Source organism: Pipistrellus hanaki (genome assembly GCF_964339955.1).
Source record: "Pipistrellus hanaki genome assembly, chromosome: 1".
In the NCBI taxonomy this organism is placed as follows: Eukaryota; Metazoa; Chordata; class Mammalia; order Chiroptera; family Vespertilionidae; genus Pipistrellus; species Pipistrellus hanaki.
The window spans coordinates 31,165,356-31,191,262 of NC_140503.1; the positions used below are offsets into that span (position 1 = coordinate 31,165,356).

At 45.8% G+C, this 25,907-nt stretch overlaps 1 protein-coding gene across 1 annotated transcript in view; it reads right to left on the reverse strand.

The window, feature by feature from the left end:
- The window catches only part of PRKCH (protein kinase C eta), a 223,513-nt gene extending 197,917 nt beyond the window's left edge, over positions 1 to 25,596 (reverse strand). The window contains exon 1 of the mRNA XM_084883143.1: positions 24,562 to 25,596. Within this exon, the coding sequence (XP_084739269.1) occupies positions 24,562 to 24,924 (363 nt within the window). The 5' untranslated portion in view covers positions 24,925 to 25,596. The remainder of the gene's footprint in view (positions 1 to 24,561) is intronic.
- Between the last annotated feature and the right edge of the window lie 311 nt (positions 25,597 to 25,907).

Here is a 25,907-nt window from a genome sequence, read left to right on the forward strand (position 1 = left end):
TTATGACCTTTGTAATTCGGGGTTCTATTAATAGAGCACAAAATGAAAGGTAGCAGAAATGTACAGGGTGGTAAGCACCATGTTTGAAGGGAGATAAATCCCAGAGAAGGCCAATCAAATGGGTGCTGTGTGATCATTTGATACTTCACTCCTTATACTGCACGTGCAGGCACGTCACCCAGGGAAGCTCTGTGCTATCCAGGGACCTGTCTGTCATCGGCTGCAGAAGCTTACACAGCACATGGAAGCTGCCTTTCATACACCAGGGCTCTCTATAAACTTTTCAACAATTCGTCATTTCTCTCCCACTGCATCAGAATTAAGAGATCTATACCTTTCATGACCTGGCTGGTTTGGCTCAATGGTCAAGAATCAACCCATGAAACAGGATGCCTCTGTTGGATTCTTGGTCAGGGCACATGCCCGGGTTGCGAGCTTGATCCCCAGTAGAGGGCATGCAGGAGGCAGCCAATCAATGATAATCTCTCATCATTGATGTTTCTATCTCTCTCTCCCCCCTCTCCCTTCTCTGAAATCAATAAAATATATATATTTGTAAAAGAGAAAATATGCAGGAGTTCATCTCCAAGTTTTTCATCTTGCCTATTCATCTCCTAAAGCAGGTATAATGTATCCTAGGGGCTCTCTGCTCCACCATTACCTGGGGCAAGTATCTTACCTTCTCTGGACCTCAGTCACCTCATAGAGAGGAGGTAAGAAGAGACTCTATCTACTATCTTAATGGTATTCTGAGGATTGAGTGAGTTAATGCATGTAAAGCACTCAACCTGACATCTAAGCAGCCCTTATTGAGTAACCTGCTACTTTTATGCATTGACCCTGCTTCACTGAGCACTGCTCTGCTGCCTCTGGACACTGCACAGAACCTAAGACAAAAGGAACAGGTGAGACTCATGGTGGAGTATCACTTGTTCCCTTCAATATGCACAGAACACATTTGATTTCCACCACCATCAAATCATTGCGTGAGGCTCTGTCACTCTGGTCTCCATGTACAAATATTGAAAGTTTTAATCTATGGACATGGAAAGAATACAAGAGTCATAATACGCCTACGTAGTGGTCACTGTTAACTAGAGGCCATGGGAGATAAGACACTTAATGCTGGCCCCTCTCTTTTTACATGAGGTCTAAAACCAACCCAGTCTGGCCCTGGCCAGGTAGCTTAGTTGTTTAGAGCATCATCCCAATACTACAAGGTTGTGGGTTCGATTCCAGGTTAGAGCACATACGATAATCAACCAATGAAAGCATAAATAAGTGGACCAACAAATTTATGTTTCTTTCTCTCTCTCTCTCTCTCTCTCTCTCTCTCTCTCTCTCTCTCTCTCTCTCTCTCTCTCTTTTTCTCTCTCTCCCTCTCTCTCCCTTTTACCTCTCTCTTTAAAAATATCAATAAATTTTTTAAAAATAAAAAAGATAAAACCTACTTAGACTGGGGTTAGTTAAATATTAAGTGGAGACTCTTACCAAAGATTTGAAAACACCCTGCTCATGCCAGCCTAGAAGGGACCACAAGTGACAGGAGACCCTGGAGAGAAACCGCCCTCCATCACTGTGCTCACTAGAAGAGGTTGAGAGGAGAGGTCATCTATGTGTGAATATTTTAGGACCTGCTACCCTGAAATTACTGGAAAGAGGGAAATTATTTGTGAGGAAATATACTAGAAAGGAGAATGTGGCCAGTATTGTGACAGGCAGAGAAATGAGCTCTGAACAGGCCTGAGAAGGTCCTTCTCTCTCCAAATTGAAGCTGAAATACTACCATATTAAGTAGGACACATCGAAGCAGTTCAAGTCCGGCCTCCAACCTCTCAACTGGGAGTTTGAAACAGTCACTGAGATTTGAAAAACAAAAACCTTTTGCCCTAGCTGATCTCTAAGATTCCTTAAGCGTTAGGGAGCCAGCGATGTGGACCAGGTGAAAGCAGAAGGGGACAGGCAGGCCCTGAGAGGAAGTTCCAGATGTCACACACACAGAGTCGTCCCAGCAAAGACCAGCAGGGTCGGTACTTTCATCAGAGCAGACCTGCAGTGACCCCTCCGCCCAGCTATTCATCAGCAAGCCTGCTGATTACAGGCCCCTGCTGCCCAGCTGCACCTGCAGCTGTTTGTTTGCCCCACAGCTGGCCCTGCAGGCCTGAGACAGAACAGGTCTGGTCACCCAGCAGCCCTCCCACACTCTCCACCACTCTTTTCCTCGCAAGTTTCTTACAAACGTTAAGCACATCATTGAACAGATCAACAAAAAAGAAAAGATTAATGTTGTTACTAGAATCTCAGCTTGCAGCATGTTGGGTCTATCACACAGCAGCTGATTTTTATGGAGCACCTGACACACAACGGGTCCGTCACCAGCCTCCATTTGCATCACAGGACATGTCTGTATAGATGTGGCCAGAAAATGCCAGGCACCCTCTCACCCGACTCCTGCCCCACTTCCCACGGACTCGGTGGAGTTCAGGTTTATTTCCCTTTCTCTTCCGTATCCAGGCTCACGAAGCTGCAACAGGTGTGGATGACATCAGAATTCTCAGAGGTGGGGGAAGTTCCAGAGATCACCCGGTTCACCGACAACCTGAACCAAGGCTATTTATACCTCTCCCTTCCTATGCCGCAAGCAAGCCGTGTGCCTCAAAAGACAAGCTTCATGGAGTTCCAAAGGTATACAACCCTATTTCAGGACGATGAGTGGAGATTACGAGAAGTAGGAAGTCACTGTCCAAAAGAACCACCGTTCCAAAATGCAGGCCCAGTGCAGCATAAAGGTGATGGGGTTCTGGGGATAGAAGACTCGAGTATAAGACCTGACTGCTGGGATCCTGGACCTGGGAGAAAGCCAAGGAGTTAGGCTCTGCTTTCTCACAGATGATGGGAACCTAAGAAATACCTGTCCAAAGTAATCCAGATCAGTCTCCAGGTACCAAAAGCAATTCCCCTCATCTCAGCCTAACATGGTTATGGAAAAAACTCTTTTAAAAAAGTGGTGTTTTTTTTTTTTATTGATTTCAGAAAGGAAGGGAGAGGGAGAGGGAGTAGAGGGGGAGAGAGAGAGAGAGAGAGAGAGAGAGAGAGAGAGAGAGAGAGAGAGAGAGGGGAACACCAATGATGAGAGAGAAGCATTGATCAGCTGCCTCCTGCACACCTCCCACTGGGGATCGAGCTCACAACCTGGGCATGTGCCCTGACAGGGAATTGAACCGGTACCACCTGGTTCATAGGTCACCATCAACCACTGAGCCACGCTGGCCTGCCTGGACAAAACTCTTTTTAAACATCTTTGCACTCATAAACAAAGTTTTATACTTTAACAGTGTGTGTCATACGCTGTTACAATGAATACTACTCAAAATATTGCTTGACTACAAAAAGAGGCCAGGTCTTATGTTGGCCCATCTATAATAATAAAAGTGTAATATGCTAATTAGATCGGACAGCTGAACGACCTTCTGGATGTCCTTCCAGATGAAGCCGGGGCAGCGAGAGCCGAGCCCCTTGCACAAATTTTGTGCATCAGGCCTCTAGTTAGATATATGCTTTATGTTTAAGATAAAAGTCTAAAGAACCTGTCATTTTGCCCTGGATTATCTAGTCCTTGTTTGATCCCAGCTCAGAACAAGTAAGTACCTCACCAATAAAATGTAAGACCTTCTTTTCCTTATAGTTTAGTCTTTTCATAAGTTTATAAGAGGAAGCAATGTGTCTGAACACGCAAGTCTTCTCTATCCAATCTAGTGTCTTCTGTTTCAACAAGCTGTTTTTCCTCAGGACCATTCTCTTGGAAGCTCTCTCACTTGGGGTACAATCATTTGAGATTCATTCATTTCTTAATAGGAGTTATAGTAAACCTTCCTCCAGATAGGACACGAGCCTCCAAGCCATTCCTCTGACTTATCAACCCTGATAACGAGATCACTTGGGCAATTGTTCCACTGTAATGACAATTGGGCAGTGACATCAAGTCTAGTTTACCGGTGACTACGCCAGGCCATCCTGCAAACACTCAGAAAAGTAAAAGCAAGAAATCTGTGTGAGAGGAATCAATGAACCAAGTAATTCATTTGGAGCAACATCTGTTGGTCCCTGGAGAAGGGGAGAGGGGCATACACCCAGTTCTACCTCAATGCCTTCTACGTGGCATTGTCTCATGTTAAACACTAAGTTACCCTCCTCGATGCCGGTCTTCAACGGACTCTGTGAGATATCTAATTACCAGTTTTCATATGGTAATCAGTAAAACTGGTCTGTAGACTCCGCGGTGGACCAGAGCACACTGGAAAGTTTGCAGTGAGAGATGGAAAGATCTGCCGCATGTTCAATGAGGGCTAACACGCCTCCGCCCTGTGGGCTCTGCCATGCAGCCACAACAATGACACCGGCAGAGGGCAGTTCCTGTGGAAACACTTACGGTGCGATGCTTCTGGTGGAAACAGGCCTCTGAAAAAACAGGCTTCACACCAAGAATAGGCAGTGACGAAGCCCCACGGAACAGGGGTCTGGGCAGAGAATTCAGGGCCCAAACCAAGATAATCATTAACTCCACATCTACAGAGATAAAAGTCTGTAATTAACTAAAGGTTAAAGCCTACAGATATGACATTTTGAGATCTTCAAGTTCATGGACAAACTCATAAGCGACAGCCTCTCTCCGAAGCTTTTTTCCCCCCTGCAGTTAGAAAAGGACAAACCACAGCAATCTACATTTATGTGAGTTAGGCTGATCGTACTGTATGCTAATAAATGAGTTAGCTCCACCTTCCCCATCCCTCTGCTTGAATTTAATTACCAGTTTGGCCTTTAAACGGGCACTCCCTTCACCTGCAAATGAGTTTGGCACTTGTGTTCAGAACAGAGTTGGGCATCTAGACTGCACTCTGCCCCTCCCGTGAGATAGCCCAGTTACACTACAGAGGCCGGCCATCAGGCTCAGAACCTCCCAGCGCCGCCCCCACACAAGCCTCAAGTATCACACTGACTTTCAACACCTCTGGGGAGAGAGAAGAACCCTTTCTCACCCGTCACCTCAAGGCATCCCGGTCAACCATTTATTCAGCACCTCTCCCTGTGCAGGGAATAAACAGAGACCAAGACAATCTCCCCACCCTCCTAAAGCAAGTTCCTGCCAATGAATGTTATGAACCAGGTACAGGGGTCTTCAAACTACGGCCCGCGGGCCACATACGGCCCACAGAGGAGTCTGATCCGGCCCGCCAGGGTTTTTGGGCAGTGAGCGCAGCCAAGGTGTTACAGTAGGAATTAGTAGTTCATATAGTCCGGCCCTCCAGCTCTCTGAGGGACCGTGATCTGGCCCCCACTTTAAAAAGTTTGAGGACCCCTGAGGTACAGTTTGCTTTTTGAAAGGTACTTAAGTGTGGTGATCCCTACGTAAAATGGCCCACGTGGGTAAAATTCCATGGAAAAGAAATACAAATCCTCAAGGGCGAACAGGGAAAGGAGTTTGTGCCTCTTTAAACTTGGTGAATACTGATTTTCCCAGAAGCCTTAATTTGAACATCACCTCCTCCAGGAGGTCCTCCCTGAGTTCCCCAGGCTCACAATCCCCTACCATCCTTCACACATTTCTATTTTAAACTCAACTACCCTATGATGGAAGAGAGGGCTTGTGCCATCTCCCCCATATAGGGTAAGCTTTTTCAGCTTTGCACCTCTAGCACCTAACACAGTCTCTGGCCATTGCAGGGACTCAGGACTGCTGGGAACTGACCCATGGAAGTGTGTGTGGGTATGTGCGTATGCGAGTTCAGGCCTATCTATAGTGACATGGAGAGTAACATACCTGTGCTATACAGCTTCCTTCACCCCTTTCCTTTCCAATACTAATAACAAGTCCTTTGTACAAAGGATTATCTGCTCTCCTCCCCCAATAGCTACTGTAAGTGAAGGCAATTAATCAGGAGCAGAAGCAAGAAAGCCCGGATTGCTCATTTGTACCTAGATGATGAACTGAGAGACAAGGAGAGGTGGGAGGTGAAATGGGGGAGGCAGGCAAGGGCCAGACTACGGCAAATCTTCCCAATTTTGATCTCTGTAGCCTAGGGAAGCCTTGGGGAGATTCCTAGCAGGAGGAAGGTTAGGGTTGAGCTTTAGACAGTTCGTCCAGGCAGCTCTGCGGAGGGTGGGTTTGAGGGAGGAAGACCAGCTCCAAGGCTATTGTAATAACCCCTCTATATGAGAAGGGCCTGAACAAGTGTGGTGCTGATGGGGGGAAATGGCCTCAGGAAGTATTGTGCAAGCCAATTCAGCAGGACTTAACAAAGAACTGAAATGGGGAAAGAGCTGAAAGGAGAGAGAAAATTCCACAAGAATGCCTAGGACGAAGGTGAGACCAGTGCTGCCTGGGAAAATGGGCAGAGGAGCAGGTTGGGGTAAAGATGTAGTATTTATTTATGGACAATATTGACTTAGAGATGCCTGAAGGAGATCCAAGGAGGTGTGTCCAGCGAGCACATAAGACGTGAGACCTTGGACATGTTCTTGGACCTCCCTAAGCCACAGTTTGCTCGGGTAGGAAAGGGAGGCACTGTGGTAGCTGCTCGTCCCTCACCAGCTGTTGTAAGGATTGAAGGAGATGGAGTGGAAAGCCCTTTGCCCTGAGCCTGCCCCAGTCCTAGAACAAGCACCGGGCTCAGGGACAAAGGTGGGAGACACACTTTGGAAGCCCTTAGCATGTGTGCTATATGGTTGAGACCAGGAGAACAGACAAGACATCTGGACTGAGAGAGACAACAATATAAGGACAAAAGCCCAGGAAACACCAATATTTAAGGAGATTGAGAGATGAGGTACACACACCAAAAACAAACAAACAATCCGAGAAGGCGCTTAAGTAACAGAAAAACAGGGGAGCAGACTGTCTCAAAGAGCATGTAGCAGCAAACAAGAAAGGTAAGTGGTAGGAATACATGGTCATTCCTGGGTTTGCAGGAGACATGTTCACACAGTGATGGAGGCTGAAGCCAGCCTGCATTGGGGAGAAGAATGACAGGCGGGGGTGGGAGTGGGGGCAGACAGATGCAGACAGCTCTTTGGGGGAGCGACTGAGAAGGAAAGGGGAGAATCTGGGCCTCACTTCAAACGGGAAGTGCCTGTGCAGTGGAGTTGGGGACAGGAGTGTTTGGAGAGACCAGGGTCTGTTTCTGAAGGGAAGGTGCCAGAGGAAGGGAGAGGATGAAGGTACTGGGAAGGGAACACGTGACCCAGGGAGGACACAGAGGGGACCCAGACCACGCAGGTGGAGGACTGGGACTGAACAGGCAGTCCCCCTCATCGGAAGACCCTGCGGGACCTACCCCAGGTGGGAGCAGGAAGCGCACACCTGTCAGCGTCTGTGCTCCGGGAAGACTAGTGTACGTGCTCACAGAGAACACTGTGAGTGCTGGGACACCAGCTCCCCTGGTTATAACTCACACTCTATTTTCTTTTTCATTTTAATTATTATTTTTAAATATTTTTTATTGATTTCAGAGAGAAAAAGAGAGTGAGATAAAAACATCAATAATGGGAGAGTATCACCGATCGGCTGCCTCCCGCACACCCCCCCACTGCGGGGGATCGAGCCCACAACCCGAACATATGTCTTAGGCCAGAATCGAACCTGGAACCCTTTAACCGGCAGGCCAACGCTCTATCCACTGAGCCAAACCAGCCAGGGCTTAATTTCTTTATTGATTGAGGTTATTACATATTTGTCCACATCCCCCCATTACTTTCCCAACTCTCCCCCCACTCATGCCCTCACCCCACTGTTGTCTGTGTCCACTGGTTAGGCTTATATGCATGCATACAAGTCCTTTGGTTGATTTCTCCCTCTTATGCATCGATCAGACTATATAACTCGCACTCTAACCTCAGCTCGTCCAAATAACAGGACGTTTGGGGCCTGCAGAGTAAGATGGGGGGAGGGCAGTGTCAGAGGAAGAGGAGTTGAGGAGAGTGGTGAGACCACTATTTTTTTCTTCCAATTATGTCAGTTGGCTTCTTTTTTAAAGTGTCATTGAAGCAGAATTATCACTCGGTGAATTTGATTTCAAGATATAAATGGAAATAATATTAATGGGAAGACATTTGCTTTCTGGATGGGAACAATTTTTCAGAATCATTTTCCTATTTTAAAACAAAATCCCACATACACAAGTTCAATAAAACCAAATTACAGCAGAAGGAGTCGACAATGAGCCATTAGGAACTCAGTTCAGAGAGAAAAATGCACACTGGAGTCCTAAGGAGGCAATGCAGGAATCGCTTATTTTTGCCAGAACAGGCTATTTTGAGGAAAATAAGCTTCAATGGCAACTCCCACTTCAAGGTCACAGTGAAACCATGATCGGGTTTATGCCCCTGGCTGCTGGTATCCTGTTCCTCCCAAGGGCAGATTGTCATTAATATTCCTGACCTCTGGTGTGCCAGAAGGGTAAGTCTCAGATTTTCCTATTTTGAAAAGCACCTCTTATCATCTAAATAAGAGTTAACATTTTGTTTGGGGAACCTGGGATTCAACTGGTCCTTTCACACACATTTTATAGTTATTTAAATCAAGAGAATAAACATCACTCTAGCATATTCATTCTCTCTAAGCTACTTTTAACTCTCTTTCTCTCCCTCTCCCTCCCTCTCCCTCCCTCTCCCTCTCTCTCTCTCTCTCTCTCTCTCTCTCTCTCTCTCTCTCTCTCTGATACACACACACAAGAGTATTACTATCTATATCTGAAATATAAACTTTATAAAGAGAAAATCTTTTAGCAAAAGTGGATGACAGTGTTTGAACCCTGATCAGACTCAAGACATGAAAACAGTGAGGGATTTCTTCGTTCTTCAAATGTTTCCTGAATCCTAGCCCATGCAGGGCACTTTGCCAGGGGCTGGGGGAGGTGGAGGGTCCCTAGTGCTCACACAGAGAGCAGAACCCCTGGGCTGAAAGCAGCAGGTCAGGCTGAAGGGAGGGCAGACACCCACGGACACATTCTCATTCACCCCCAGACTTCTGCAACAACAGTGCCCCGGCAGATCAATGCAACCACAACTCAGGTACAGGATGTGCATGACAAGAAGGTGAGGAGGCCCAGCAGGGAGATTCAAAGATATCTTCTCCTCATAGCCCAAGAGCTAACCGAGACTTCTGAACAACCCAAACCAAGGCTGTGCTCAACATCACTGCAGACACTGCTGGGCCTTACTGTAGAGCAAAGGAAACTGCTCTTCTGAAAAGTTAAATATGTACACTTCAGATAACCTCTAACTTGACCACTGTGAAAGATCTAGAACCCAAAACAAGTACCCAGTCAACAGTTAGAATTAGAAGTAATTAGCTTTAAGATAAGTCAAGATAGAGGGGAATCCTTCACGTTTCCTGCAAACCAAGTAAAAATGGTTGGCGCCCTTGATTTTATCCATAGATCTACACGTTCAAATGATGCACTTTTAAAACTATAGTTTTTCTTTTTGGAAGCATGATAATAATTCATATTCAATGATTAGATGCTCAGGCTTAAATCGAGGAAACATCTTTTAATGCCAATTTAAAGAGGCCATCTACCACCATTTCCCTTAACTGCATCAATGAAAGTGCCCACTTCAGCTTTTTTATCTAAAAGATGAAGGATTTTTTGAAATCCTTTGCAACTGCATAGTGTAACTTTCCTTTTTTCTCATTGGTTATACACACTAACTCAGAATCTCTGTACAATATCATATGAACAAACCAATACTCAATTTCAAGGTTTTCCATAAACTAACTTTGGCCACCACTATAGCTATAGTGATTCCAATTTCATTTCCACAAATTCCTTGCAAAACCGAATGGACATATGTGTAGAATTCACCCCAAACCCCTATTCTTCTAGGGAAAACAAACCATCTCCTCTTCTACCAGTAACCATCCTACTGATTTACACTCCAGAATCTATACTAATAAAAGGGTAATGTGCTAGTTAGACTGGATCGACTGGACATGACAGGGCGGACTGGACATCTTCTGGTCATCCTGCCTTCCTTCCAAAGCCATGGTAGTGGGGCCCACAGCAGAGGCAGTTAGGGGCGATTGGGCCAGCAGGGTAGAGCAGTTGGGAGAGATTGGGCCAGCAGGGAAGGGCAGTTGGGGGAGATTGGGCCAGCAGGGAAGGGCAGTTGAGAGCAATGAGGCTGGCAGAGGAGGGCAGAGAGGTGGCAGGCAGGCAGGCAGGCAGGCGAGCGGTTAGAAGCCAGCAGTCCCGGATTGTGAAAGGGATGTCCGACTGCCAGTTTAGGCCTGATCCCCCAAGGGGTCCCGGATTGGAGGGCGTGCAGGTCAGGCTGAGGAACCTCCCCACCCTGTGAACTGGGCCTCTAGTCTCAAATAAAAAGCAAAAACAAGAGGCTGAACTCATAAACCTCCTAGGAAAGTTTCTAATATTAAAAAACTCTAAACTCTTCTCTAAAATTAAAAACTCTAACATTGTATGCGAATAAATGTCTTACTGTTTTCAGAGTTTATTTCAGAAAAGGCTGGGCCCATGATTTCATATTTAAGTACTGGGGTAGAGTGATGGTGGTGGTGGCAATGATGATAATTTTTCTGCAGCAGTATGTGTCATACTCTGCGCTAGACGGTTTACATAATTCCTTGCTGTATTCTCACATAACCCTGTGAGGTAGGGACCATGTTATGATGAGAAAGCCTGGACTGGCAGAAGTTAAATGACCTCTGCTAATGAGAGGCAGACCTAATAGTTGAGCCCCAATCTGGCTGACACCCAACCATCACACTATGATGCACTGATAATTATGGTAGTAGTCCAATAAATATTCCTCAAAGCCTGTATTTGTGTACTATTACTCTGTAATTGCAGATTCTGCATCCTAGTTTATGTGGCTTAGGCAAATGCTGGTGTGTCTTTTTCCAGTACGCACAGACAAATGGATATTGAAGGGGAGGTCAGAAATATTCTGGAAATCAGCAAGATGCCAAAATAGGCGTTATCCAAAATTGTTCAAAGTAGGCAAAATTATCCAGAGTTAATTCACAAAATTATAGTCAATAAAGTAAAAGAGCTTTCAGTAGTAAACAAGAATCAACTCTATGTAGTTATTTTTAATTTTTGAGGTTTTATTTCCTTTATGATGACTGGCACCATGTTTTTAATTCTCATCCATAATTTATAGTTTGTTTGTCTTTTAAAAAAAAAAAACTTTCAGGTCTTATCAATTATTATAATTATCCTATTCCTCTAAATATTGAAACTTTCCACTAATACTTCTGAGTCTGCAGAAAACAAATATATCACTCAAAAATTTTGAATATACTTCCTGGTCTTTGTCTCTTTTCCTCTGTTCTCTTTAGAAAATATGGTGCTGAAAGAGTCAGAATGTAAACAAATGCTTCTCTGTTATCTGAAGGGCACCAATGAGACCTCATCCCCAGGAGACTTTTACATGACCTACGATTCTCTACAACTTTTTACATTGCCCCCATTGTCTACTATGCAACCTTATGGAATGGCTTTCTTTGGCCAATATGATTATTTTCCAAAGGCCCTTGTCAAAATTTCCTTGGGAGAGTAAAAGTAACCCAAAGGACCATTTCTTGAGGGCCTATTTTGTGCTGGGCACGTTTAACGTTCAATCTAATCTTCACACCAATCCTATGAGGTACTAACATTAGCACCATTTTCCAGAGGAGAAACCAGTCAGAGATCAAGGGACTCACTCATTGTAGCAGAGCTGGGGTGATGCCATGAACTTGCCAACACAAACCAAGACTACTGTTTTCCTAATCCTTCTGTTTGTTTCTCCACATGTCAAGCTCGCTCCAGCCTCAGCTGTGCCCTCTGCCTTAGCTGTGCCCTCTGCCTCAGCTGTGCCCTCTGCCTCAGCTGTGCCCTCCGCAGGGGGTGCCCTTTCTCTAATCTTCATATGGTGGCTACCTGTCTCTCAGGTCTCAACTGAAATGTCACCCTCTCCGAAAGTCCCTCTCTGTTCACTCTGTCACACCCCCCTGTGTTAACTCTCTACTTAGCATCTAACCACCATTTGTTATTTTTTGCAATCCCCTGCTTGCTTGCTTATTACATATCTCTCCATGCTAGAGTAGAGTCTGGGTGTCTTGTTCTCTTGCCCTATCTGCTATACCTAGAATGGAGTCGGGCACACAGCAGGCACTCAGTGAAAACCTATGAATACCGTTCCTACTGCCTCTTCCTCTCACTGAGGGGCATCCAGAAAACAGCTTGGGCCGAAGTCCAGAGAGCTAGATTCTAGTGTCACCTCTGGCTGGCTAGGAGGCTGTGCTGCAGGCAACCTCCAATCAGCTCAGTTTCTACCATCATCAGGTTGTTTTCCAAGATATTGGCAAGGTGAGCTGGAACTCAAAAGAGAAGATCAGAAAATCTTGTGGGATCAAAGGCCATAGGGGATCAGGGGTCACAGGGCAAGAGGAGCAGACAGCACCACTGGTTTCATTATTTTGCTGTGGACTAACCCAGTGTGCACCATGATGCCCAGTACAGATAAATCCTCTCTCTTTTTTACAGGGGAAAAGTTTGTATTAACAAAAGGTACCAAGCCAAGGTCACTCAAACTGTCCTAGTTTTTTGGTTGTGTGTGTTTTTTTCTAACTTCTCATCTACTGCAAACATCAAAGAAACGCCTACAAAAATAGAGGCTTTTGAAAATACCTAAATAACAAACTCAAAAGGTCCCAAAATGGGTCATCATTTGGTATACTTCACCAGGAGCCAGAAGTGAGAATACATTTTTAAACACATCTTTTTCTCTAAAATTCACAGCTCCCCCTTTCTGCTGCTTGTCTTCCATGATTAGCTGCAGTGAAAATGTCCTCCAAGACAGGGGGAAACGGTAGAACCATGTCCTGGAGTCAGAAATTAAGAGTCCTTCTTTTTTGACACCTCTCTCTCAGCTGGTGTTTCTTAATCCGAGGCCCCGTGTTCACATCAGGTCTCAGGGACCATCACTCTGGTGACGCTGCTCCCAGCATATTGCCAATATGCATGTGTGCACTTCTCTAGACACAGACCATCGCTTTCATCATCACTAAATGGGTCCAGGGCTCAAAAGCCCTTCTCGGAAGCACTGCTTCTGCTTAGAATCTGTTCTCAACTCTTTTGTACTGTGATGGAGCAATGATTATATCTAATAAAGCACTGAAGAGCTCCATGGCTCCCAGATTAATAAATGCATTCCGTTTAAGGGATTCCGTTACTATATTTATGACTTTCGTGCACTCTTCCAGAAATACTAATTTCAGTGCCGAGAACAAATCTTAGCATCAGCAGAACAGTCTCCACAACTATTTGTGAGAGCAGAATTTTCATTAACCAAAGGAACCAGAACCAGAACCATAGAGCTCAGGCTGCCCCCACTCTGACATCACAGACAAGAACACCAAAGTCCAGTGTGAGGAGGGAGGCATGGCATCACATTTAAGTGCTATGAGAGAGGTGTAGGAAGAGTGCAATGCAAATACAGGGGGAAAGTATGACTTTCAAAGGAGCATGCAGTGTTGTGGTTTGGGTTTAAGCACTTGGAGAACAGAAGCAAGTCTAGAACATGCTCACACTGTCCCCATAGACTGAGTTTATTACTGTAATTATGAGGGGCTTGTGGTGGCCATGAATGGTTCTATTCTCTGCAGTTGTCTTTTTTTTTTCTTTTTCTTTTTCTTTTTTTACCATAAGTGCAAACCAAACATCTCCCTATAAGGACAAAGGTGTACAGGATAAAACTTACATAAACTCAAAGGAACTCTCTAGAAGACAGTACATTACAAAAGCACTGATCGTGAGTCTTTCTACTAAAGTGGTCTTTCTACTAAAAAGTCCTGTGTGCTTTGACAATCACTACTAACTTGCTGATGCCACAGAGAAATATCTACACGAGCATAGTAATTGTGATCAGTCTCCCTGTTCAGCAACATCATTCTCAACAATTTCCCATCTCATGAAATTCTTCAGAACTGCACTTAAACACTAGATAGCCAATACCCTTGGGCTCATTCCTGTTTAATTAAAACGTCTGTTCTATAAGTGCTGTGTAGTATTTGTCATCACCTAGGGTGGATGTGTAAAAGGTGGCTACAGACACTTGGTGTCTACAAATCATTAATTACAGCGCTAGTGAGAAAGGCTTCTAGCAAAAGCTCAAACAGAGGGATTCTTTGTCTCTCTCACATGACTTACAGCCATCCCCGTAGAACAAGGAGCCCAGTAGCGCAAATCAAGAACTATAGCTGCATGGCTTAAAATGGGGGCCCCGTGTAATTCCGTAAGTCAGATTCTAAGCCAAGGAAATAGCATCAACATCACTATCGGTGCTAAAAGTTATTTAGGCCTGAGCTAAGTCCTCTCTAAGCCTGGGAAATTTAGATTTAGACCAATTTAATTCTCGGGAGTTAATAACTTTGATAAGACATAGTTCATTTTGACTAGTTAAAAGCCAAACCAATAACCTCAAAAGAGGAGAAATGATGCAATTGCCGAACACGTGGAGGCTGAGGCCTAGAGATGGGAGGACCTCAGATATCTGCGAGTGCACCCCCCTGGCGATATAAACCAGGGAGCTGAGACCTTGCCAGTCCGGGCTTGCCTAAAGTCACAGGCGATAGGTGGCAAAATCACACCTTTTTATTTTTTTAACTTGGAGTACATTTATTAAAGCTGGGGACAGTGAATCAAGGAAGGGCTTAGGATAGAAGCAGCAACAGAAGAGAGCCTAAGGGGAGATGCTATGGGCTCACGGAAAAGCTGGAGAACGGGGGGCCTGGGAGACAGGGTCAGCAGGTGATCCTGGGAGGAGCTATGGCTGCCCATTGCTCCCCTGGTTGCAGTCTGGTGGGGACGCTCGGAGTTTAGGAGATGTACACCTGAGAGGGAAGAAGAGGGGGCAGGGGAAGGCATGGGCTGTGCTCCAGGGAAGAAAAGTGCTCCAGCAAGCCACACCTTGAACACAGCTCTCCTTACTCCCATGATGACAAAACACTTACATACTGCTGGACACTGTATAATGAAATACAAAGAGAGGTTTTTTTTATATTAGTACTTAATACAATACTAATCTGCAGTTAACTCCCCACATATTTTACTAGAGGCCCACTGCATGAAAATTCGTGCACTCAGGGGGGTCCCTCAGCCTGGCCTGTGCCCTCTCTCAGTCCAGGAGCCCTGGGAGGATGTCTGGCTGATGGCTTAGCGCTGCCAGGGAGGCAGAAGAGGCTCCCATCACCACTGTGCTCACCAGCCATAAGCCCAGCTCAGTGCTTCTGGCTGAGCAGCACTCACCCTGTGGGAGTGCACTGACCACCAGGGGCCATCTCCTGCATTGAGTGTCTGCCCCCCTGGTGGTCAATGTGCATCACAGCGACCAGTTGTTTCAGCGGTCAATTTGCATATTAGCCTTTTATTATATAGGATTAGTAGCCCTATGCGTGAATCCATGCGTCAATAGCTCTCCATGGGGGCTGGCCACTCTGTATCTGCTGCCCAGAGGCTCTCCACGGCCCAGAGGCCCATCCACACCCGGGTACAGAATGCTTGCCTCGTCACCGCAGCAATGAAGAAAGCTTTCTGTCAGGCCACTCACGCTGCCCACTCTCAGAGGCCACCACTCCCCCTCCGGGGACTGGGGGACTCCACAGGGCTGAGAGGACTGCGCGCCACCATCTTGTGGCTATGGGCGCCTCCATCTTTGTGACAGAGTGACGGTTAATTTGCATATTTCCTTTTTATTAGATAGAATAAGCCAGCTTGCTCTAAAATTGTAGATACATAAGTATTTAAATAAACATACATCTAATGGAATGTATTTATAAATGAATAAAGATATGTAAATACATCTAAATAAGTCTATCTACATATGTATGTAGATGTTGAATGTTTGTTTGTGTATATCCGTCTGTCACAAATCACATGAGCTAAGGCAGCAGTTCTGCTTTAGCTGCAGTTTGGGTTCCCACACTGAAAACTAAGGCTGGAGCTTTTTTATTTTTTTTTTTAAATATATTTTATTGATTTTTTTTTTGCCCCCCTCCCTCCCTCCTCAGAGTTTTATGTCCATTGGTTGTACTTATATGCATGTATACAAGTTAAGGCTGGAGCTTTAAAAGCCCTAAAAAAACAAACCTCTGAGCAGGTAATGAGTCAAAAGGAAGGGTTGTAATAGGGAGTGGTGTGGTCTGTGGCAAACTGAAGCTCAACCCAAGAACTAAATGCCGTCAGATTCAATGTTACAAACACCTCTGCCAAATGACCACATCTGCAGGCTGTCCAGGGGCCTAAGAGCTCCCCGGCTTTGTGGTTGTTCTGAACTAGGTGACCCTCCTGCTTCAGTAGCTGCGGGTCCTTTATGATCAGTACAAAGCGTAGGGTGTGAGTTGGTTCGCCTAGTGTGTTACTGCTTTCTGCCTTTGGGACTCAAACGTTCTCTCAGGCCATCTGCTAGCAAGCAGGACAACGTAATCCCCTCCCAAACTTTCCAACGATGGGAACATTTCCGTGGGTCAGGAGCCTTTACCTTTCAAAAGGGCACCTGTGATGTCTCTATGGGAAAGCATTATTGCATCAGAAGTTCCTTTTCTTCTTCTGAGGAATGATTTTCCACGGGCATTTAAATAAAGCAGGCCTGTGGCTATCTCTGCTGGGGCCTTAAAAATCAGCTCTCATTTTCCCTCCAGGAAAATGTCTCTGGTCTCCTCAAACCAGGTGCTCAGCGGTATCTTAGTGCTTACTTCTGTTCTATAATCTCCTGGTTATCATCCCCGCCCCACCCCAATCTACCTCACTCCTGGAACTATGAGGACTATAAAGGAAGGGATCATGTCCATCTTGTTCACAGGGCAGAGCACAGGCCCAGGACACAGGTCATGCTCACCTGGGGCTTGGCATGTCATGCAAAAACGTGCAAGACTCTGTTAGAGCAGCTACCCCAGAAGCTGAGGGGCCAGATCAGTGCACTGCCCATAGTATCACATCCTGAACTCCCTCTGACCAATACCACACACTCCCATGAGAGCCCAATCCATTCATACGCCCATTCCTTCAGGACGGAGGGGAGCGTGGACCGTGGGGATCTCAGGATGCTGAGGGAATTCCAAGGAGGAGGACCAGACCCAGGCTGGACAAGTCCGGGAGTTTTCTGGGTAAGTGATGCCACAGTGAAGCACAGGGGGGAATTAGCAATGTGAGGCTGGCGGACCTGAGAGATGCTCGCGGTGCCTGGAGCTCAGTGTGGGTTAGAAGAAGGATCGAGAGAAAGCCAAGGGCCAGACCATGAAGAACATTCTACACCAGGGGTCCTCAAACTTTTTAAAGTGGGGGCCAGATCACGGTCCCTCAGAGAGCTGGAGGGCCGGACTATATGAACTACTAATTCCTACTGTAACACCTCGGCTGCGCTCACTGCCCAAAAAACCTGGCGGGCTGGATCAGACTCCTCTGCGGGCCGCATGTGGCCCGTGGGCCGTAGTTTGAAGACCCCTGTTCTACACCATGTAACGAGCTGTGCTTTATCCGAAGCAGTGGGGAACCACCGAGCGGTTAAGTAATGACTGTCGGCTTGGCCACTGAGAAAGATCACTTCAGATACAGCCATGATGAGAGCGAGAAAGAAGAGACCAGTACTGAGTTTCCATTCAGGCCTCATTGTCATCATATTCTAATAAAAATGGAGCTAAGCAGTCAACACTAAAAAAGGGAACCTGATCTAGTCAATTGTTTTATAAAATAGAAGAGAGACTACAGAAGCCCAAGGCACCTCTCTTAATCTAAGTAAATGCTGCCCATCTCATTAAAGTGTATTGTATTTTTACTATCACAACTAGTCACCATTCTAAGCACTTGCTAAGTATCAAAACTGTGCAAAGAGTTGCATAAGATAAAATGATTCACACACTCTGCCCACCAACCTCATTAGCTCTCCGTGGTTGCAGTACAGCCTTGGAATGCTTTTTTCTTGCTGCTCCTAATTTAACACGACAGGCTCTCAAGTTATTAGTGAACAAAGTTAGAACATTTTAACGGGTTTTTAAGTCATAGTCTTTTAAAATGGAACAAAAGCAAGGAGTTTCCCGTACACAGAGTTTTCAATCCATTACCATATTCCAAGGGCAGAGAAATCTGGTCCAGTCTTTCAAGCACATTATTGGTACATCGTTAGCTGATGCAAAAGAGGGACACTGCAATAACCACAATGATTGGTCACTCCCCAATTATTTTCATTTCTTTTCTTTACGAAGACAAACAGAATGTTTAAAGAAAGATGTTCCCAAAGTACTTACACTTTACTTGCCCCAAAATTACATTTTAAAAAATAATTCTTGCCCTGGCCAGTTTGGCTCAGTGGTTATAAAGAGTCAGCCAGCTGAGCAAAGAATCATGGGTTTGATTCCCGGTCAAGGGCAGGTACCTCAGTTGTAGGTTCAATCCCTGGCTTATCATCAAGGTGCGGGTGGGAGGCAGCCAATCGATGTGTCTCTCTCAAGTTGATGTCTGTCTCTGTCTCTGTCTTCCCCCATCTCCCACCCATCCCTTCCACTCTCCCTAAAAAAAAAAAAAAATCAATAGGAAAAATATCCTCACTCCTCTAAGGGAGGGTTACAAAGTTTTTTAAATCTTTTTTCTGACAAATATTTAGTGCCTACTCTATAACAGACCCAGTTCAAGGTGCTGGAGCTAGAACACTGGATAAGAGAGCCGGGGGTCCCTCGTCTCAAGATGTTTACATTCTGAAGGACAAAGGTACAGTAAGCAGACAGGTCTCAAGAGTGATGAGGGTAATGAAGGCTGGCAAGATAATTAACGCGGTCAGGAAAATGCTTTCTGAGGAGGAAACATCTGAGCCACAACCTGCATGATAAACAGCAGCCCCGGTGCAGCAAAGTTCCTACAATGAAACGATATATCCAATACAACTCCTGTGCATTGGAATAAACCTCCCCGAGAGGCTAAAACATATCTTTCCCTTAAACACTGACTTAATCCACCAGTTAGAGTGCCTCACAAGTTGGCTCAGAAAAAAATAAAAAATAAAAACCTGTGAGAATAGCCGAGACCGGTTTGGCTCAGTGGTAGAGCGTCGGTCTGCGGACTAAAGGGTCCGGGGTTCGATTCCGGTCAAGGGCATGTACCTTGGTTGCAGGCACATCCCCAGTAGGGGGTGTGCAAGAGGCAGCTGATTGATGATTCTCTCTCATCAATGTTTCTAACTCTCTATCCCTCTCTCTTCCTCTCTGTAAAAAATTAATATATTTTAAATATATATATATTTTTAAAAAACTGTGAGAATAAATAACCACTACAAAGCACAAAAGAGAGTGGAGTGCTAGATAATGAACCTAGAAGAATGTTGATGCTATAAATGTATGCACCTGGATGCAGGGATCAAGGGGAAAGAGTCCAAGACTGCCCTGTGGTGACCTGGCTGCTTCACCTGGCAAGGCTGGCAGGTACTGCGCTCAGAAGCTGGGAGAGAGCAGCCCCCAGCCTGCAGGGAACAGAATGTCTTCAAGAGGGCTGAACCAGGAAAAGGGCCTGGGATCCCGCCAAGCAGGTCCTTCCTTCCTGCGGGGATGCCAAGGTCTTTCCATGACGCAGCCTCCAGCTCCTCCGGCCTCCCCCCACCCCGTCCCCATGCTCTGCATTAAGTATTAAATGCCGGTCCCCATTTGGGAAGCCAGCAAATCGTGAGCAAATATATGAAAGACAGAAATAAGGTTTTAATTGAGACACAACTTCGGGTTTCAGAACATAAAGAAATTATGCAAAATAAACTTGTTCCAGAATAAACAGAAAAAAAATTGACAGGGATCACTTAGAAAACAACATTCTGTCCAAAAAAACAAGAACGGTCTTTAATTAAATTTTTTTGTTTTGTTTTATGCTCCTACTCTGAAAATTATTTTCTGCACTAAAAAGACAATGCAATTTTTAAGTCGACTTTGGCTTAAATCTAATTCATTTACTTATTTAACATCTTTTTCATAAAAGAGGAATAATAATTACACATAGTTTTCCTCCACAGCTTTGAGGTATAATTGGCATACAATTACATGCACATTCTTAAAAGGGAGCATATTTGATGAGCTTGGACATACGTATATAACTGTGAAATGATCTCCACAATCAAAACAATGGCTGCTTCCATTTCCTCAGAAGTTTCCTTATGCCTCCTTTGTAATCCAGCAGACCCTCACCTCCATCCTCCCATTCCCAGACAACCATCAATGTGCTTCCTGCCGCTACACACTAGTTTTCATTTCCTGGGATTTTTTGCATAAATACAGTATGTACTCCTTTTTGTCTGGCTTCTTTCACTCAGTATAATTATGTTGAGATTCATCAGTATTGCTGCAGATATCAATAGTTCACTTTTTACTAATTAGTATTTTTTGTTTTATGCTCCTACTAGGTTATGCACGATTTGTGCATAAACATTCAACTGTTCACTGATATTTGAGTTGTTCCGTTTGGGAGCTCCTACAAATAAAGCTGCTATAAACATTCATGTGCGTGTCTTTATATAAATGCTTTCATTTCTCTTGGTAAATACTTAAGAGTAGCTAGGTTATATGGTAGATGTATGTGTAACGTTTTAAGAAACTGCCAAACCATTTTTTTCAACATGACTGTACCATTTTCTGTTTCTCACAGTGGATATGAAAGTTCCAGTTGCTCCACTCCCTCACCAACACTTGGATGGCCGGTCTTTTTAATTTTAGCCTTTACAATGGGTTTTGGTTTTAATTTGCATTTCCTTGACAACTAATGATTTTGAGTATCTTATAATGTACTATTTGTCAATGATGGTCCTATTCAAATCTTTGTCTAATTGGGTATTTTTCTCATTATTATTGAGTTGTAAGAGTTCTTCTATATACTGATGTTACAACTCCTTATCTGATTAACATGTTGTAAATATTTTCTCCCAGTCTATGGCTTGTGTTTTCATTTTCTAAGTGGCTTTTGAAAAGCGATGCTTCTTAATTTTGATAAAGTCCAATTCATTGATTTTTAATAGATCATTTTAAATATGATCTATACAGAAGATCATATAAATCTCTTTTCATCCTGTTAATATAAAGAATTGCATGAATTGATTTTTATATATAAATCAACGTTGCTTTCCTAGTTATAAACCCGATTAGGTCATGGTGTACTACCCATTTGCTATATTGTTGAGTTGGATTTGCTAAGATTTAAGAATTTTTATATCTATGTCCACAAAAGACACTGGTCTGTAGTGTTTGTTTGTTTTTAATATTTTAATCAGGTTTTGGTATAAGGATAATGTTGGCTTCGTGGAATGAGTTGAGGTGTGTTTCCTTCTATTTTCTGAAATAGTTTGTGTCAAGTTGGCAACATTTCTTCCTTAAACATACGGTAGAATTCACCAATAAAGCCTATGAGGAACTTAAATTTGCATTGTAGGTTTTCAACTACAAATTGGAAGGTTTTCAACTATAAATTCAATTACCTTAATAGACAAAGTCAAGTTATTTGAGTGAGTTTGGGAAATTTGTATCTTTTAAGGAATTTGTTCATTTCCTCTAAATTACGGCATTTACTGGCCAAAAATTGTTCAAAATATTTTTTTAATGTCTGTGTGGTCTATAGTGATGTTCTCTCATGCCTAATATTGGCAATTTGTATTCTCTCTTTTTTCTTTTCTCTTGATCATTCTGCTTGACGTTCATCAACTGTATTAATTTTTTCAAAGAACCAGCTTTTCGTTTCATTGATTTTCTCTATTGTTTCTGCTTTCTACTTCACTGGCTTCTGCTATCTTTATAATTTCCTTCTTTCTGTTGACTTTGGGTTCAATTTGCTCTTCTTTTCTAGTTTTAGGTGGAAACTTAGGTCTTTTGAGAACCTTTCTAATTAAAGTGTTTACTACTGTGAATTTCTGCTTAAGAACTTCTTTAGCTATATCCCCCTCTCCTTAGGCTTTATCTAGATTTGTAAAGACTGTCAGGCACTGTGTTTGGTGTTAAGAATATACGGAATAAAACAGGTATAACCCATTTTCTCATCAAGCTTAGAAGGTGATATCAACAAAACTGATACTAAAATCAATTTAAATTACCTCCTTGATAGAAAGTACACGTTAAGTCAGAAAGCATAACAACTCTTGTTTTATGCTAACGATAAAAGTTTCTTCTGTTTTCATCTGTTCACATGCTCGAACAAAAATGAAGTTACTAGGTTTTTTTTAGAGTAACAATTTATAATTCCAATTGCAACATAACTTCATTGTGGAGTAAATTTGATTATTCCATTTTTAACTGTCCAAAAAAACTCCACATTTCTATTTAATATAGTAAAGATAAATAAGTATTTTTGCAATTCTAAACTTCAAAACCATCTTTAGAACTTTATATAAGAATCTTTAAAAACATTCATGTTGCCAAACACTTTCCTAAGACTATTTTCCTTTAAAAATATGAAAAAAAAGGAAACACTCTAACGATTCTATTTATGCTATCATCAAAGTTGGTTCAAAATACCCAGAACTTTAAATAAATAAATAAATAATACATGACAAATAACTTGTTTCAAGGTCGTTTAAATGCTGGCCTACCCTACCGAACACTCATGTTTTCCAAAACACCACCAGTGGGTTATATTAAACATCTAAATATAATTAATTATATTTGTAATTAATTGTAGATATAGATATTTAATTGATATTTAAATCTTTGTTCATCCAGTGGGCCAGTAAGCAGCTCTGCACACCTACACCTGGTCAGGTAACCTAAGCTTCCTACATTTGATGCTCCTTCTAATTCTCTTCTTTTGATCGACATTTAGGCCACAGGTTCTCAGCCTCAGTTGCACATTCGAATTACCGGGGGAAGCGTAAAAGTACCGATGCTGGGGTCCCACGGGCAGAGGTGCTTATCTAGAGTACTTAAAAGCAGGAGTTTTAAAAGCTCCCCAATGGAGGGAAATGTGCAGACTGAGAGTAAGAAGGACCAGTCTACCTCCCTCTGGAAGACATGCCTCTATGAGCCATCGCCAGTCTGCATCACCATCTTTCACAACCTACCTCCTCTAGTCAGAGCTCTACCCAACCTAACTCCTCAGCAGCCACTCAGTACTTCCATATGGATCCCTAAGCTGACCTCTATTTCCTGTCCAGAAACTCACAGGATAAAACGTCAATCTCTGACTGTATTTTAGCCATTCCTCTCTAGGGCACTTTTAAACTCCATATAAAGTTGGCTGAAGGAAAATTAACTCAATATAATTTGATGATAGGGTTAAACACTCATTGGGGGTGTTTTGTTTTGTTTTGTTTTACATCTATTTAAAAGAAAGGAATAGCTCCACAAGCCACTCGTAATTTTAGGGAATCTACCACAAAACGATCAGTTCCTTAAAGTGTAAAAGAAATATCTAAATAGTCTTCATTATCACTCATCTGATTCCACCACTTGTTAATTTCAAATGGATTTTCAATACTGCTTCCCATTCTGGGTTCAACACAGGCGTCCTCCATAACTTAAACCATTAGATCCCCGAGAGTCTTCACACAGCTCACTCCATTCTGCCCAATGAGACCCCTTCATTATAATTATCACCTCATCATGCAAAAGCGGGAAGGATAACAACTGCACCACAAAGACGGCAGGAGGCTTAATAAGCAAAGCGTCTTAGCACTGTGGAGAGTGCACTAGAAAACTTAGTTTATTTACAGCACACGTGCTGCCTCACGGAAACTGTGTGAAAAGCTGAGGCAAGTGGGAGCTGCGGGGAGCTGCTGGTCAATACGCAGAAGTGCCAGCAGGTGTGGCGGGCTCCCCAAACTCCAGAGAGCTCCCGCTGCTCTCTCCGCAACAGCAGACATGCACCTTGCAGGACTCACACCTTTCAGATCAAGACTGAACTAGTGACGTTCCTTGCGAACACCTGTGAACCTCATCGCCTTGGAAAACTGCTCAACAATAAAACCCTGCCCAAGTGCAGACCCAGGCACTCCAATCCCCGCCAGCGTGGGTTATGCACCTCTGGGATCTAATGGATCTGCATGCTGGAACACGTGTGCACGGCAGAGCCGCTGAGCCAACACGTATCCATAAACACTATGAATAATACCTGCGAGAATGCATGGCTTTCTCCTAAGAAACGCTTCAAGTACTAAGTCCTTTACCCAAATCAAGTCCCTTTCCTATCACACTTTTCCTTTCCTGCGTGTGAACCGCGTGCGGGGAGTTGGGGCGCCTCCCCATAAGTCTGGACAGATGGTGGGTTCTCCTACCCCCCCCCCCCACTCGCCCGCCCTGCCATCCCGTTAGCCCAAGCTGCCATCCGGAAAGGGGACCGTAGCCACACCGGCTTCCCGGAGACACACCTGCGCCGGCACACACCCACCACGGTCTCGTCACCAGCTGGGCACGGACCAAAGTCTGGAGGGAATTCCCACCTCCGCGGAGCTGGGGGCGGGGAGGGGGGGGGGAGAACGATGGGAAAGCGGGACCCCCGCGAGTTCTGACAAGCGGAGGGGGTTGCGGAGGTGCAGTGGACGCCCCAAGCCACTCACCCAGCCCTCGAAGGTGTCCGAGGCGCCGGCGGTGCGCAGCAGCTCGTGGAACTGCAGGGTGCAGTTGGCCACGAAGTGGTCGTAGCCCAGCGGCGTCTCGTGGAAGACGGCCAGCTCCAGGTGGCCGCCGTCCGTGACGTTGGCGCAGAACTCCTCGTTGTACGTGGGCTTGTTGGTCTTCTGCTTGGTGCTGGTCTGGCCCACGCGCACCTGGTCCACGCTCACAGTCAGGTAGGGGTCCAGCAGCTGGTGGCCCTTCTTGAAGAGCGAGTGGCGCAGGGACCAGCGGGTGGGCTGCAGCCCCACGGCCTCGCCGATGCGGACCCTCAGGTAGCCATTGAACTTCATGGTGTCGGACGACATGCCGGCGCCGCTGCCCGGGCCCCGGGGGGCCGCCCTGGCTGGCGACGGGGAAGCCTGGGGCCCCGGCTCAGGCCAGTCCTCGCGGCAGCGGTAGGAGCGGCGGCAGGTCCTGGGGAGCGCAGCGCCCGGGTCCCCCTCGCCGCCGGGCCATTCCGTCGTCTTTTTCCCCGCGGGACCCTCCTCTCCCCTCCCTCCCGGCCTCTCCGCCTCGCGGGCTGGAAAGGAGGGGAGCCCGGCGCCGAGCCCGCCGCGGGCCGGGGGGGTCCGAGCGTCCGCCTCGAGCGCGCGGCGCCGCCCGGGGTCTCGCGCGGGGCTCGCCCCTTCTCCGGAGCCGGGAGGCTCCTCTCCGCGGAGAGCCAGAGCGACCCGTCCGGCGAGCTCCAGCCCCGGCGCCGCCTCCCCGCCTCCTGGAGCTCCGCTCCTGCCCCCGCCTCCGCGGGCTCACGCTCTCCCCCACTCGGCGAGCTTCAGACCAGGAAGCAGCCGCCGCGGCCGCCGCATCCCCGACTGGTGCGTGCGGGCTCCAAGTTCACCGAAACTCGCGGCTCCGCGCCTTTCCCCTCCGGGGGCGTGGCGCCCCGCCGGCCGGCAGCGGGCCCCGGGGGCCGGGCGCGCTCCGCGGGGAGCCCCGGCCCGTCTGCGCGCTCCCCGCCGCGCGGAGACCCGGGTGCGAGTCGGCTGGAGGCCACCCAGGTGCAGGCCGAACCGGGAAGAGCTGTAGCCTCAGCCAGGGAACACCTGAGGCGCGGGAGACACGCTGGAAGGCGGGGAGGGAGGAGGAGGAAGAGGAGGCGGTGCAGGAGGAGGAACCGGGGAACCCGGGCGGCGGCGAGGTCTCCCGCGCCCTCCCTCCCTCCCGCCCTGCAAGGTGGGCTGGTGACTCTGCCTGGCCCTCTGGGAGAGGCCCCGGCTGGAGGAGGGCACCCGGCGGCGGGGAGGTTCCTTTTCCTAATCTTTACGGGGGATGGCTCATCCTGGTTCAA